General features: G+C 44.1%; 1 protein-coding gene across 2 annotated transcripts; it reads left to right on the top strand.

Moving 5' to 3' along the window:
* Positions 1-514: 514 nt before the first annotated feature.
* Positions 515-9,616, top strand: LOC119328742 (copper-transporting ATPase PAA1, chloroplastic-like). Of its 2 annotated transcripts, none has more exons than XM_037601716.1 (17): positions 515-1,083; positions 1,848-1,946; positions 2,049-2,202; positions 2,627-2,701; positions 2,801-3,078; positions 3,301-3,531; positions 3,834-3,932; positions 4,057-4,206; positions 4,956-5,102; positions 6,214-6,264; positions 6,342-6,514; positions 6,818-6,950; positions 7,305-7,402; positions 7,600-7,837; positions 8,457-8,660; positions 8,792-8,872; positions 9,041-9,616. In XM_037601716.1, exons 1-17 carry the CDS (start codon positions 655-657, stop codon positions 9,287-9,289), a joined length of 2,889 nt encoding a protein of 962 aa, XP_037457613.1. In that variant the 5' UTR covers positions 515-654; the 3' UTR covers positions 9,290-9,616. The 2 variants fall into 2 exon arrangements, with proteins under 2 accessions (XP_037457613.1, XP_037457614.1); XM_037601717.1 differs by having other exon boundaries at positions 516-1,083; positions 1,848-1,901.
* The last annotated feature ends 6,384 nt before the right edge of the window (positions 9,617-16,000 follow it).

Here is a 16,000-nt window from a genome sequence, read left to right as displayed (position 1 = left end):
CTGTGGCAAGGCCTCCGTGAGGGCTCACATGGGGATACAACCGGAGCATCCCCGTGGTCTTGCCTTGCATTCCTCGAGTTTGCTTATTTCGTGGATTTAGGCATTGTCGATGTGGTAAAACATAGTGCCGCCTCCCGGACTCTTGTGCCTCCACCTCCCAACGGGATACCAAAATGACAGTCTCTCTCAGACTCGATGGCTCCGGTGACCACTGATGGTGCCGTGCATCGTGTCTACTTTGAGCCCCAGTAGGTTGTACTTTTCTCGGGAGATGGCGGCGAATGCTACGGACGAGGATGCGATTCAGGACATATTCGACGGACGACATGGACATGGGCTAGGGATTTGGCGAAAGGAGAATTGTCACGACATCACGACATTTTTGAAAATTTGAAAAAAAGCATGCATGTGGCCTTCGCTGATGAGTTAAAGTGAAATTTGTGGACAAGTCCAATGACCGCTGATGAGTTTTCACTCATTAAACAGAGTTGCAAATATCCAAATTCCTCGTCGTACGGGTACGGGCCTGTACTCTACAATCCCCGCTACCTCCGGCACTCGACGCCGCCGCGCACACAGCGGCAGTAGCAAAGCAGTGCCCGAGCCGCCGCATGCTGCCGCCGCTGCGTAGACCCTTCTAGAAGCTTCCCGAGGATGGACCCGTCCACGCCCCTCCTCGCCATCTCCAGGGCTATCTCCTCCCGCTCCAGGTCGTTCCCCGCCACGTCCCCGCACAACATCCTCCTCCGCGGCCGCCCCCTCACGGCCCCACTCGGCCGCGCCCCTGTCTTCGCCGCTTCCGCCCAGCGTCGCTCCGTGAACGGCGACGTGCTCCTCCTCTCGCTCGCGCGCCTAGCGCTCCGCGGCCCGGCCTCCCCTCGCCGCTGGTTCGCGAGCGTCTCGGCTTCCCCCCTTGCGTCGACCGGTCCTCCCGGTGGCGGGTGCGGTAGGGGGAATGGAGATGGAGGGGGCGGCGGTGATGGAGGCGGCGATGGGTGGAAGCGGCCGCGTGCTTCCCAGGGGACGGCGGTGGCAGAGGAAGCGGCAGGGCTGGAAGCCGATACCATAATCCTTGACGTTGGGGTATGTATGTCTTGGGAATTGTAAATGCTTACATCATATCTTCACGTCCCAGTAAAATTTTCCCCTTAGATGGAATCACTGTAGCTGCTAGTCTTTACTTCTCTGCTCTTCATTGGAGTTGGTGGTGGTGTGAGTTCACTCCCTCACTCCACCCCAGTCTCCCTCATTCATCTAGAACTTACCACACCCCTCGATTTGAAAAATAAAATAAAATCTATCTTGCAATGGTGATCCCATCGCCGCGGCAGTTACGCAGGTGTGGTGTTGACTGCTTGATTGGGTTTCTTCTCTGCAGTACTCCCCCCCCATTCCTAAAAGTAAGGCGTATTTTGTTTTGTTAAGACATGCATTTGACCCTCCATAAATACAAGGTTATATGACATGAAATTTGTGTGACCAGATTTGTATGTAAAAGTACTTTGTTATGATAGTGATTTTGTATCACATAAATCAAATATTAAAAGAGTAATTGTTGGTAAAGGTCTTGTCTTAATTAAACGAAGTACGCCTTATTCATCGGAACAGAGGGAGTAGTACTAATCCAATACAACAACAACAACAACTACTAATCCAATACGACTGAATCATATTTGTGGTTCTGTAGCAATGCACGGCCGTTATGCTAGTAATAATGGTACTTCAGTTCTATATGCTATAGTTGCATGGTGAAACTTCTCAAGCTGTCATGGGAATTATGTTTTCTTCTAGTACTATGTAATCTGTGACTACATTAGTCATTTGAGCGTTTGAACTTGTGACTGCAGGGGATGTCGTGTGGGGGATGTGCAGCAAGCGTTAAACGCATTTTGGAGAATGAGGTGAGTCATTCGCAAAAAAAGAAAAAAAAAGAAAAAGAGAATGAGGTGAGTTGCCTCGGCGTGTCTCACTGGCTCAGAGCTGTTTTCCGGCATGGTGTTTATTAGTCAACTAGCTGTCTTTCTAAGCCAGTGTGCTTGTGTTTGCAGCCCCAGGTGGTGTCTGCAACTGTCAACCTTGCTACTGAGATGGCAGTTGTGTGGGCTGTGCCGGAAGATAGAGCTGTACAGGATTGGAAACTGCAGTTGGGTAAGAAGCTCGCTAGCCAGTTGACAACATGTGGGTACAAATCCAGCCAGCGAGGTAAACTGTTACAATTGATACTGTAATGTCGTGAGGCTGATATAATACCATTTAATTGGATGTGTTGAGGACTGTTTGAACAATGGTTTAGAACTTAGAGAATTGCTAGTTGTCCCTAATGTGCAAAATCTGCTGATGGATAGGTTCCTCAATAGAAGTTGACTGGGCATGCTGCTTAAGCATTTCAGTGGTTTTTATATGCAAGATCTATGAATGGTGCTTTAGAGGTCCAGTGCCTATTGTTTAGCTGGATATATCTCAAAGTCCTGTTGTTACATTATGCTATGTAATGCAAGACAGATGAAATTGCTTTGTCATTCACTTTATCGGCTTTGCCCTCCAGTTTATGTCTGAATTTCCCTCTAAATTTTAATGCCAGGCGCCAGTATATCCAGTTTCATGCAACTGTCTATTGTACTTGCAGATTCTTCGAAAGTCAGTTCACAGAATGTTTTTGAAAGAAAGATGGGCGAAAAACTGCAAAATCTGAAGCAAAGTGGTAAACTTAATTCGCATTGGCAACTAAACATCAACCCTATGATCTTTGTCCAAGTTTGAGTCTTTTCTATGATTAACATGACATTGGTTTCTATTTTAGGTCGAGAACTTGCTGTATCTTGGGCACTATGTGCTGTTTGCCTACTGGGACATATTTCTCATCTCTTTGGAGTTAATGCACCATTGGTGCACCTGTTTCATTCCACTGGATTCCATTTGTCTCTCTCAATATTTACATTTATTGGGCCTGGACGAAGACTAATTATTGATGGAATAAAGAGTCTATTCAAGGGTTCTCCAAACATGAATACGTTGGTTGGTTTAGGTGCTCTGTCATCTTTTGCTGTCAGCTCAGTTGCAGCCTTCATTCCAAAGCTGGTACCTCCTACTTTCTTCCTGGAAGGATTACATTGTTGTATAGTTGCATGCATGAGCTCAGATACATCAAACCATAGGAACCAGGAATTTGACCTTACCACAACTGCATCATTGTCTCTGCTCTGCAGATGTTGTTGAGCAAAGTCATAATTCAGGTTCCATTTAATTGTACAACTGCTCTATTTTATGGTAGTTATTTTATACCAACTGATTGTCTTGCAGGGATGGAAGACATTTTTTGAGGAACCAATTATGTTGATAGCTTTTGTTCTTCTAGGGAAGAATCTTGAGCAGAGGGCGAAGTTAAAAGCTGCTAGTGATATGACCGGATTGCTCAATATACTTCCATCAAAAGCACGCCTAATGGTGGATAATGATGCAGAGCAATCATCATTCACAGAGGTCCCATGTGGTACTCTTGCTGTTGGGGACTATATGTTAGTGCTGCCTGGGGTGAGTAAATATAAGTCACACAGACAAACACACAAATTAATAAAAGTGTTTACACATGTTTTTTTATGGGTAATAGTTTTGTTGCTTCCTACCTTTGCAGTTATAAAAGTTTGGCATGTTATTTGCTTGTGTGTTAATGAGTAAACATAATAACATATACAGGTACAAGTGCATGATATTATGTTCCTGTCATAGGTCCACATAGAACTTTGTTTATGCGGTTATAGCCATTATGGGTAGCTCGTGTATGATCGCATGCTATTATCCTATTAGTATAATGTTTGCTATCGTGCACTGTCCAGGACCGCATTCCAGCCGATGGACTTGTGAAAGCTGGAAGAAGTACAGTTGACGAGTCAAGTTTGACAGGTGAACCTATGCCGGTAACTAAGATTGCAGGGGTATGTTTTCTGAACCACCTAATATTGTCTTATGTGGAGATATTGGTGCCTTCTGGCTCACTGAATTCAGGTAATATCTGAACATTAGCATGAGTATGGTGTTGATTCTTTTTTCCTTTGTTAGGCAGAAGTATCAGCGGGAAGCATTAACTTAAACGGTAAACTGACAGTTGAAGTTCGACGACCTGGCGGTGAGACTGTCATGTCTGACATACTTCACTTAGTGGAAGAAGCACAGACAAGGGAAGCCCCTGTTCAGCGATTAGCTGACAAGGTATATTTGTCATCACATTTGGAACTGAGACTCTGGGACCAACTCTACGAGAACTACTACTAATTTAGTGTTAATGTCTGATATAATGCTGAATTGTTCTATTTTATCATTATGTCCAACGCAATTATGTACACATAAACATTTTGTATGTGGATGCGATGTTCAGTTTGGCGCACGAGTTCCACACATGGACCCTTTGTGTGGACTAAATAATTATGGAATATGGGTCATTGACTACTTTCTGCAATTTTTATTTGACCTAGGCAAGATTGTAATTAGCAATTTAGTAAAAATGTATCTTCCAGTAGATACTTGAGCCTGTTTAGCACTTAGACATATGTTCAAAACGTTTCTTGGTTCAGACGATGTGTGCACTTACTGCTGTATTCTACTTTTAAGTTCCTGATCACTCGAAATATTGATTCCATTTTTTATTAAGGTCTGTTTATAATACAGGAATACCACAGCAAACGGTCTGAACCCAATAGGAACCTTGATTTTGTCCCGTGTTGGGAACGGGGTCTTAGATAATTAGTATTAGCTCTTTTATATGTTTCCGCATAGGGCATTTGTTACACCGTCCTCTACTGTCTTTGTCCTGGTCACTGCTGACGGATCTTTGATCAGTTACAACAATCTTAGAGATATTTTCATCCACTTACCATATCATAACCTGAATTAGTTATAGGTTTAGGCTATACTGTATTACTATGATTAATTGCGTCAATCATTTTATTATTACATAACAGGTTGCCGGGAACTTTACATATGGCGTTATGGCGCTTTCTTCTGCTACCTTTATGTTCTGGAGTATTTTTGGTTCACAATTTGTACCTGCTGCTATCCAGCAGGGAAGTGCAATGTCTCTGGCTTTGCAGCTTTCTTGCAGTGTTCTGGTATGATCCAAGAAACACATGTTTAACAGTCTTATCCTGTCTATTTACTTTGAATAAAGAGTAATGTTTTGCTTAAAGTAGCATATGGTAGTGTAAACTGCAAACTCCTTTGAATGGTGTTGTCTTGAGAGAAAAAATTGTCTAATTCCAAATTCAGTTATTGAGCTTACAAAATAAATGACATGAAAAACAGCCATGTTTGTTTGAAATGCAGGGATGTTGAAAGTGTAGGTTCATTTCAAGATTGAACTTTTAAAAAAGGTTTCTTATAAAGGAAATAAGATCATTGGGTGTAACTGGATTAATCATGCTTTTAGTCCCATACTTGTATCATCTTAAGTGTTAAGAAGACTTGAGTTGCACAGGTGTAGCTGTCAGAAATCTATGTACCTCTCATATGTCTATACAACTCTCCAACAATTTTAAATGTTAAATTATGGTTTTCATTTATGTTAATGACCATGAACCTTGAAATATATTGTTTGGTCCAATTTCAACCCTAGACTATAACATTGTTTATAGTAAACTTGAAATAACTTTTTTAGGTGCAATGGAATGGAATACTATAAAATGAGAATCTGCAAAGTTTCATAAAAAAATATGCATGTTTTTCTGCCATGTACAAAAAACAAGATAGATGTTCTCGTCTTTTTGTGTTTTCCAGAAAAATGTGAAACATTTCGAAGGTGTAGGGAATGAATAACTGATAAAATAAGGAGCTGAAAATTTGCATCACAGAATATGATCATTTGTATCCTGTACCAAAAAGACGAGATGGATTGATATATCTTTCCCTCTTTTGTTCATGACACAAATGGTTGTATCTTTGGCTGAAAATTTGCAGGTTCTCACTTTCTAACATCCTTTACACCAATGATTGTTCACATTTTTAGAAACCCCCAGAATACATAACCACCATCGAAAACCAGTTAGGACAAATGACTCTAGAAAGTTCAGGGTCTATTACAGAAGGTTTTATATTAAAGTGTTCTAGTCAGACCAAATACCATAGTTCAGGGCTGAGGATAGATTTTTTTTCTAATTTAACTTCTCCTTGCCTACAATGTGCCCTACTTTCTGAACAGTTAAGGGTATTGATCTTCATGTGTAGGTAATTGCTTGCCCATGTGCTCTTGGTCTTGCCACACCCACTGCAGTGCTGGTATGGAACTAAAGGATATGGCCCCTTTTGCCTGAATAAACGTTCTGTCAACAATTATTCATATATACTATTTCCAGGTTGGTACTTCGTTAGGTGCAACGAGAGGACTTCTTTTACGTGGTGGGGATGTTTTGGAGAAATTTGCGGAAGTTGATGCCATTGTGTTTGATAAGACCGGAACTTTAACAATTGGGAAACCTGTAGTGACAAAAGTAATAGCTTCTCACAGCGAGGGAGGTGTAAATACAAAGTTAAGTGGTTCTGATTCTGTTTACTGAATTTGTATGTTGTATCTAATTACTTTCCTCAAAGTTGTACTTGGTTATAATTTAGAATTTTTATGCGTTACTTTTTACTTCCCATTTAACTGGAACTCACTGCAAAACATAGCTGCACATAGGATGGGACACCCTGAAATTTGCAATGTATTTCCATGGATAGCGTTTTTTTTTCCAAATCGTATGTGTGACTTATGCACTTCATGTACCCTCAGCAGCAGAAGTGAAGTTTATTTCCCTGATCTTCCTGTTGATAAACCATATTTTGTCATCAGAGATTACTGGAACAATGAATGGACAGAAGGTGACATTCTTAGTTTGGCTGCTGGAGTAGAATCAAATACAAACCATCCACTTGGAAAAGCGATCATGGAAGCTGCCCAGGCTGCCAATTGCATCAATATGAAGGTACTCACAGCAGAAATGCTCAACAAGTCTGAGATAAAATGACCTCAGTATGCCAATTGCCTCGGTACACTAAAACGGCTGTTGTAGGATAACTGTTCTGCTACCTGAATTCAGACCGTGGCTGAATCTCATTAGGCCCATAACCACCCTTGCACCAGAGTTGAAAGAAAACAAACATCTTGCACCCTTTGCCATTTAACTTGATAATTGACATATTCTGCTCAATAGTGCTTTTATGATAAAATGAGATCACCTAATTGACATTTCTGTTTCATGGCACAGTTTATTCCCCATTAGAGTTGCAGATTTTACTGTGTTTATATGCTCGCCATTTTCCCATGTATATCGTTACAGGCAAAGGATGGGTCCTTTATGGAAGAACCAGGGTCTGGTGCTGTGGCTACGATTGGTGAGAAACAGGTTTCGGTTGGTACATTAGACTGGATTAGGAGGTACACTTGAATTATTTATTCAATTGTTGTGCTAAGACTTGTACTAGGGACATATATCTTTCCTCATTCTAGCTATACAACTTTGTTTGGATTATTGCATCAATTTTCTGCTCCATTACACTAGCTCCATGTGTAATTGTTATGTTGCACTGAGGAACTGTGCTCACTAGTAAACAATTGTTTTGACAATATCTCAGGCATGGTGTTGTTCGTGACCCATTTCATGAAGCAGAAAGTTTTGGTCAGTCTGTTGCATATGTAGCAGTTGATGGTACTCTAGCTGGTCTTATTTGTTTCGAGGACAAGATCAGAGAAGATTCTCATCAAGTTATCAGTGCCCTGTCTAAGCAAGGAATTAGTGTGTATATGTTATCTGGGGACAAGGAGAGTGCTGCTATGAATGTTGCTTCAGTTGTTGGCATTCAGTTAGACAAGGTAATATCAACTAAATTTTGCTTTACCGATGTGGACATTTCTTTTCTGGTGAATAGTTCCTGTAGTAAAACAACAAACTTCTGTAGTACTCCTATATGACATCAAAGTATGAGAATGAACATGTTGTCTGACTTCAAATATGCAATTTATATAGTACATCTTAGAAGGTGCACCGGTAGTGCTGTTTTATCATTAATTTTAGAAGCCTAATGCTGCATAAATTTTCTGCCTATTAATTTACCTGAAAATATGAATTCAGATGGTAAATACCACTGTTCAACTTTTCGTAAAGAAAAATAATTAACATTTGTCATAAAGTTATGATATTATTATGTATCTTTGTAGGAAATGGATTCATGCTTTTAATTATGCATGGAAATCTTACAGCAAGCTGAAAGGCTTTAATATGTAAATTGATTTCATCTGGTATTAGCAATTTCTCATCCCCATGCACTATTAAGCGAACATAAAGATCTATGATTGAAACCATTTCAGCCACAATGGGAAGCATGAAAAAACGTTTCTTTCATTCATTAGGATTCTTTTCTTACCATGATTTGTTTATCCTTTGTTACCTTTTCAGTGTGATTTACTTGTGTACATAATTAAATGGTATCAGGTGATTTCTGAAGTTAAACCACATGAGAAAAAGAAGTTCATATCTGAACTTCAAAAGGAGCACAAGTTAGTTGCGATGGTTGGTGATGGCATCAATGATGCTGCAGCCCTAGCTTTAGCTGATGTTGGAATCGCAATGGGTGGGGGTGTTGGTGCAGCTAGTGATGTATCTTCAGTTGTTCTCATGGGTAATAGGTTATCTCAGGTAATTCATTCACGGCAGCTTGGAGTTACTCACTGACACCATTGCCAAATTCATTGAACTTTACTTCCCTCTTTGTGCTAGTACCATCTTTCTTTTTTCTAATAAACTGCGCTGATGGGTCTTTGATGCAGCTTGTTGATGCTTTAGAGTTAAGTAAAGAAACCATGAGAACAGTGAAGCAAAATCTTTGGTGGGCTTTTCTGTATAACATTGTATGTTTCCCTTTCTTGTCTCTTTATGCCTTGCTCATGTGTTTCATAAGTTATCAACTGCCAGGATAATGTTGGACCTCAGTTTTAAAGAAGTTACACTTAGATTAAAAATATATGCCTGCTCAGAATCCTGCTTGCGAGGCCTCGTTATGATGCGATACTTTGCAGGTTGGGCTACCCGTTGCTGCTGGAGCATTGCTGCCAGTGACGGGTACGATGCTGACCCCGTCAATAGCTGGAGCACTGATGGGTTTTAGTTCAGTCAGCGTGATGGCCAATTCCTTGCTTTTGAGGGCGAGGATGAGTTCAAGGCATCATGTTCAGAGCAGACAAAAGCCTCACAACACCATTTCTGGTGTGTCAGACGGAGCTGATGAGGTAGAGCAAAGTTATCCATCAAAATGGAGGAGTACCTGACTGAAGTTTGAAGTGATGACATACTTATTACTCCACGAACATTTGATTATAGCTCAGTCACATAGCCACAGGTGAGTAAAAACACTAATAACACTGTAAGCACCAAGAGTTGATGCAGTAATCACCAAGAGTCTGAAACATTATGTGATGTACAAGTCCTTGAACCAGTGGCGGATCTTGGGTCTTATCAACAGGGTACCATACTTTCGACACACAATTTAATTAATTGTTGTGCGTGGATGAACATCACAAGCTCACCATGATATTGGTCAAAATTACAATACAAAGTTCACTGGTTGATCAGTGTAGTAGTAATATTGTGCCCAATTTAATTGTGGTGTGCGGATATTGCAAATTCAATGCATAAAATTTGTCAAAATTAGACATGTTGTAGGAAAATCGAATTCTATTCTACCTATCCCACCTAGTCATACATGGCAAATTGTCGAGGTCGTAAACAGCCAATATAGATCATATGTGCTTAGAAATGTCGATTATTAATCACTTGAGGTGGAATTACCTTAAACCTTTTTAATCGACAAAGGTTTTAAGACATACTCCCTCCGTTCTAAAATAGATGACTCAACTTTGTACTAAAGTTAGTATAAAGTTGAGTCATCTATTTTGGAACGGAGGGGATCTAGAATCAGTGAGTTACTTTTGAAGAATGTTCAATTGTCAATTTTAACCTATTTTATTACTAGTGAAACCTTGCACGGCGGCATGTTGCACGTTCGAGGGAGCATGCAATGTGCTTAGCAGGATAAAGAAGCAATTTTATTGCCACGCTGGATAAAACTTTTGCTTATATTGAAGGATTTGTTGCTTGATTTGGCAACGATGCTTGTGCATTTAACTTGTGGTAATTAGTGTAATAGATCATCCAAGTACCTACGAAGGGGAGCTTGCACTACAGTAGATGCAATTTACATTAGTGCTCACTGATGTGGCAATATTCCATCTTCTTAAGCACGCCTACATAAGCACCTTGCATTGCACATGCCCCTATTGCAATTGCCTAGATCTCCCCCACGCTAACCATATGTGTGCGTGCAATGAACCAATCCACTTTTAACCTTGCAAGAGGGAGGCTAATGAAGTTGCAGATTGTCTGGCTAAATCCTGTTATATTTCTAAATCCCCGTCTATTTGGGATAATACCTCCTTGATTTCATTTCATTCTTGATTGTAAACGATCTGGCTGTCATTTGATGAATAAAATTACTTTCCCGTAAAAAAAACTAATCTACCTTTAACAAGGCATTGTTACATGGTTGAGTCACACCAGATTAACAAACAACTCGAGCGCATCAAGCTCCATCTAGTTATCGCAATGTAGTGCTAGGGATCTATGAAAATGTCAGCGGCTTCCCAACACGTTACACATGCATTCTATTTATATGGGGATTCCGTGTTCAAGCACAAATATAACCTCAGAAGAGGTTTCTCATCATGTACAACAAAAATTCTACTTGGATGCGGATTTTCTCGCCCCTTCCATTAGGGCCGTCTCCCGTGACGAGGAAGGAGCACCGCTGGGCCGGGGAGCAACGCAAGGCCGAGGCCAACTATGAGGTCTATGTAGAGAACCTCATTGAGGTTGATTCACAGCTCCACAATCAACAACACTGCATTCTGCGAGTCGAGGGAGGCGGAGCGCAACAAATTATTGGAGGCGGAGCTCTTCGATGAGGAGGAGATGAAGACGTGGAGTAGGTCTACCGCCAATGACCACGAGGCCAGCCCTTCCAGCGGAGGGGTGATTGACATCTCCGACGAGGAATTAGACAACTACTACAATTAGGAGTAGAGCTAGGTCTATCGCAATGTAGTGCTAGGGATCTATGAAAATGCCAGTGTTTAAGTTTGTCGTTTCATGTTTAATGTGCAACATTTCATTCTAGAGCTTAAAATATGCAATGAATTTATGATGCTTGTCCATGTTTCAAATTCTACGATACCAAAAAATAATTTTAGAGCTGCTGAAAGAGCAGAAACTTTTCTGTTGAACCCAAATCTTCTCTCTCCACACCTAAAGCCAGTTTTGGGTCATCAATTATAGGGTTGTTGTTGGAGATGCTCTTGCACATGCATTCTATGTATATGGGATGCTGTGTTCAAACACAACTATAACCTCGAGTGAGGTTTCTCATTGAGATATGTGATCTATACGAGAAGATAAGTACCACATTGTTATGACCTTCCCAAGAACATCGATGGGGTTGACTATGATAGTAATGATAAGAGGATAGGACATGGTACACCCCTCCCCCTCCCCTCTCAGTCTCTGGGCGGGGAACATACGCGAGTGCTATGTGAGTCTGCTCTCCACCTTCTATTTTTTTTGACAAAGAGTGTTTTTTATTGACTCAAAATATAGCATCGAGGGATACAATTATAGTGAGTACACACCCGGCCTCTGCATAATTAGGATGCACACAGCTAACACTAACACACGCATATGAAAAATCACGTCGGCAAATAGCAAAGTCAACAAGACCAAAGCTATGCCTAGGCAAAAGAAAAAGAAAATAAAAACCCCGAAAGCGATAAAAACAATGATTTGACAGCATACAGCAGTGACCATTGGCACCAAACCATCTCTTGACAACACAAGGACTACAAGGTAAGTTCTTCAAAAGCGATGCCTCCAGGAAGAGAATGACGTGCAAGCGATGCCGTAGCCCGACCAAACCATCGAAGGTTAGATCGTGGGTTTTCACCCTGAAGATCAAATCCGAGTAAACTCCAAGCAATGCCTTCATCAAGGTAATGACGTAGAGAACACCACCATTGCCATGTATAACCAAATGGTCAGACCTAGGGTTTTCACCCCGAAGCTTGAGACTAGGTACCCAAAAAGTACCACCCAATCGAAGTCATCATATGTTGTCTCCTCCACTTGCCTCGATCCTAGCAGCACACGCGTACCGTCCCGGCGATAGGCTAATGAGCCATGGCGAGGGTCGCTCGACACAACATGGCGAAGTCTTCGCGGGGAGACAGGAGACCAGCACCGCCAAAATCCAAGTTCGGGATGATCCGAAGGCCCGCCGTGCTCGCAAGCAACAACATATGGCTGACCTTTATAAGACGACAGCAGCACACGTTGACACTATCGCCTCCATCCTCGACGCAGTCCGTGAATAGGAACTCGCTGTTGTCGTTGGATCGGAAGTTTAAAACTCCTCAGACGATGCCATCCGGCCACTACCACAACCAATAAGGTCTAGGGCAGTGCAAACCAGCATCATACTAGCCAGATCCATAGTGCCACCGGCCTTTTGCCGGAGTGGACGACCACCATGGCCACCATCTTCGAACGCACAGCGTGGGCGACAGGCACGACATCCGTCGCTTGGCCTACGCCGTAGCACGCTGCGCCCTTGCGCCTATCTGGCATGAGAGTGCTGTACAGGTTGGTTCATGGACCTCATGCCCGTCTGCACCCCTGCCACTTGATGCTCCTGACCGCCAGGGAAGGGAAGGAAAGACGTGCACCCGTTGCTGCGAGGCCGCCGACCAACCAAAATCCCTCGCCGTCGCTGCAAGTTCCACCTTCATGGCGTCCAGTCGCCGCTCGTACGCCGCCAAATACTGCCTAAGCGCCACGGGTATGGAGCCCCGCCGCCGCCGTCGACCACACGGGCAAGCCCGGCGGCGCTGACCGGCGGCGGCGAGGAGAGGACGCACGAGAAGGACGGCCGGGAAAAGAGGATCAGATCGCCGCCCGAGTCGCCCAGAGGACGACACGGGGGATTATGTAGTTTATTTTTGGTGGCGCTCCCGCGAGCACCCGGGGGAAAACCCTAGCGCCGCGAGCAGCCCCCCTCCTCGCTCCTCCCTCCCCTCGCCGCCGCCCCGACGTACTGGCGGGCAAAGCCCGGCCAGTGCTGGCGGCGGCGGGGCCCTCTCCTTCCCCCTCTCGGCCCGGCAGGCGCGGGCCTCCGGGTCGGGCGGCGGCGTGGCGTTTCCTCAGGGCGCGGAGGCAGCAGCTGGTGGTGGCGGCGATGCGAGTTGTGGGCGGCGGCGTGAAGGGGCTGCAGCGGAGGTGGTGCGCGGCGGGCTCCGGCGGCAGCTTCGGCCAGATCTGGGTCCGGACGGCGCGAGCTGCGGGCGTCCGCCCCTACCGTGGCCTCGGCTGGTGGTGGTGGAGGCGCAGCGGCGGTGGCAGGTGGGCGTGCTGGTCGGAATCCAGTCGTCCCGCCGGCTGGACAACGGCGGTAGGGCAGATGGGCTCCCCGGTGAGCATTCTTGGCGTTCAACGGCTATACTTGGGGTCCCCCTTGCCGGTGGTCGGGTCTGCGTCGGTGGCCTTGCGCGGTGTTGCGTCGGCCGCCGAGGTGGGGCGGCACAGGAGTGTCCGGTGGGGAGGCTGGTTGGAGGGATGGGTGGCGCCGACGTGCTCGGGCCCCCGTCACTGGCACAGGGGTGTGCCGGTCCGGATGCGTCCGCTCCCCCACCTTCCCCTTTCCTCGGCCGCGTGTTGGCTGTCGCAGCTCCGACGATGTTCAAGGCAGGATGTATGATGCGGTTCGTCGGTCGGTGGGGCTCCTTTGGTGCAAAGTTGATCTCTTTGGATGGTCTTAGGGGTGTCTGGATGTTGGGCGGCGGCCCTGGCGGCGGGAGGCGTGGCGTTCGGGAGCGGAACCTGCGTCTCAGGTGCGGACGGGCAGCCATGGTTTCGCGGGGGACGTGACTGCGGGTGGTTGGCGGAGCAGGGGTGTGTCGGTGGGTGCGAGCACCGGGGTTCATCACCTGCCCAGTCCTTTTCTGGCCGTCGGTGGCGGCGTTCGTGGACGTCGTATTCTTCTTGAAGGCTCCGTCGCGGTGCTCTCACCCCTTGCGTCACTCCGGGTGAAAACTTGATCTGCGGATCGGACGGTGGCGGCTATCCGTGGTCGTACCCTTCTGGGAGGCACCGTCTTGGAGTCCTTGCTTCGTCATGGTCCGTCTCACCCCCTCGGTGACTCCAAGTAGTTCTTCGTAGCTCATACTTTGTTGGCTTGGTTGTGTCCGAGTGGTGTGATGGTGCTTGGCACCCTTGTATCTAGCCTTGGGTGTGTGTGTTGTGTGTCGTGGTGGCGTGTGTTTGTTCGGCTCGCTCAGATGTATGTGGTGATGTTTGCTTTATAATATAAAGCGAGGGGAAATCCTTTTTCGGTAGTTTATTTTTTTTGAAAATATACATAAGAGGCTTATAAATTTGAGCTTATTGATCATGACCTACCTTTGCTCTACGTGGGCCATCTTACATTGCAATTGGTAAAATGAGCCATCTTTGCTTTGCCTCTTGACAGAAATAGCACACACTTAACTTGATGATGTCTCTTTACCATATGACATAAATGAGTGGGTGTAAAAGACCAAAATACCCCTGATCAAAAACAAAATGTTAGTAACCCGTGCAATCTTGTATGCATCGCAATTTGTTTTTTCAAATTTTATCAAAAAAACTAACTTTCCCATAAAAATCCGGTAATATTACAGAAAATAAGTATATAACCATAGTAGTCTACTATTCAAATTTCAGCCAATTCTGGAAAAGGGGCAAAGAGAAAACAAGATCCCAAATTTTGGGCGAAAATTTGAACAACCCAGATATATATATATATTACAAAAAATCAAATATATTCTTAGTACGCTGTTCAGATTTCAACCAATTCTGGACAAGGGGCAGAGAGAAACAAGATTTGAAATTTTAGTCCGAGTTTGTCCAAAGTTTGGGCAAACATTTGAACTACCCAGAAAAACCTGAAAATTTTACAAAAAAAATCAAGTATATTCATAGTGTACTGTTCAAACTTCAGACAATTTAAGCAACTATAGCAGAGAAAATGGCATACATTCTTGTTGTCCAACAAGTTTGACACACTAGTCACACAAAATAGATAAAATTTTCCATTACATAGCAAAATAGAGCAACACATCACAAAGTAAATCTCAAGTTCCAACACATAGATGAAGGTTTCAAGTCCCAACACATCGAAAACACATCACAAAATTAAGCAAATCTCAAGTTCACCAACTCACCTCAGTGGAGCCTCCGTCGCTGGGCACGGTATAGAGCAAAGATGGGGTATTTTATCAATTGCAATATAATATGGGGCATATTGGCCCTGGCAGACCTAAACTTAGACAATCTGAGAAAGGTCGCCCTACTTTCGGGACAACTTTTTTTTTTGCATGGAAAACTTTCAATCTATTCATCAACTGTCAAGATAGTACAAAGAACACCAGAAATAAAAAATACATCCAGGTCCATAGATCACCTAGCGACGACTACAAGCATTGAAGCGAGCCGAAGGCACGCTGCCGTCATCGCCTCTCCCTCATCGGAGCCAGACAGACCTTGTTGTAGTAGACAGTCGGGAAGTCGTCGTACTAAGGTCCTGTAGGACCAGCGCACCAGAACAACAACCATCGCCGATGAATTGTCTTTTACTTAATAATCATGGATGCTTTTTTATTTGAGTTTTCTAAGTTTCTTTTAGGATCTCATTGATTTTTGTTTTAGCAAAATGAGGATCTCATTGATTTTTTTTTTTTGAGACAAAAATGAGGATCTCATTGATGATGTGAATGGGCCATCACCGTGAGGCCCAGCGAAAATTCGACCGTTGCCTGCCTCACTAAAGTACCCGACCGTTGGACGCACACCACCCCTTCCCTTCCTTCCTTAAGCCGCGCGAGCGCGACTACCCAACACCG

Source organism: Triticum dicoccoides, chromosome 7A, assembly GCF_002162155.2.
Source record: "Triticum dicoccoides isolate Atlit2015 ecotype Zavitan chromosome 7A, WEW_v2.0, whole genome shotgun sequence".
Lineage (NCBI taxonomy): Eukaryota > Viridiplantae > Streptophyta > Magnoliopsida > Poales > Poaceae > Triticum > Triticum dicoccoides.
Note: the sequence above shows the minus strand (reverse complement) of the source record. Positions and strands in the feature narration are given on the sequence as shown.

Coding starts and splice junctions, on each gene's coding strand:
- LOC119328742 (XM_037601716.1), top strand. CDS start 655: ATGGACCCGTCCACGCCCCTCCTCGCCATCTCCAGGGCTATCTCCTCC. Junction 2,203..2,626: donor GTACAAATCCAGCCAGCGAG/GTAAACTGTTAC, acceptor TTGTACTTGCAG/ATTCTTCGAAAGTCAGTTCA. Junction 5,103..6,213: donor AGCTTTCTTGCAGTGTTCTG/GTATGATCCAAG, acceptor CTTCATGTGTAG/GTAATTGCTTGCCCATGTGC.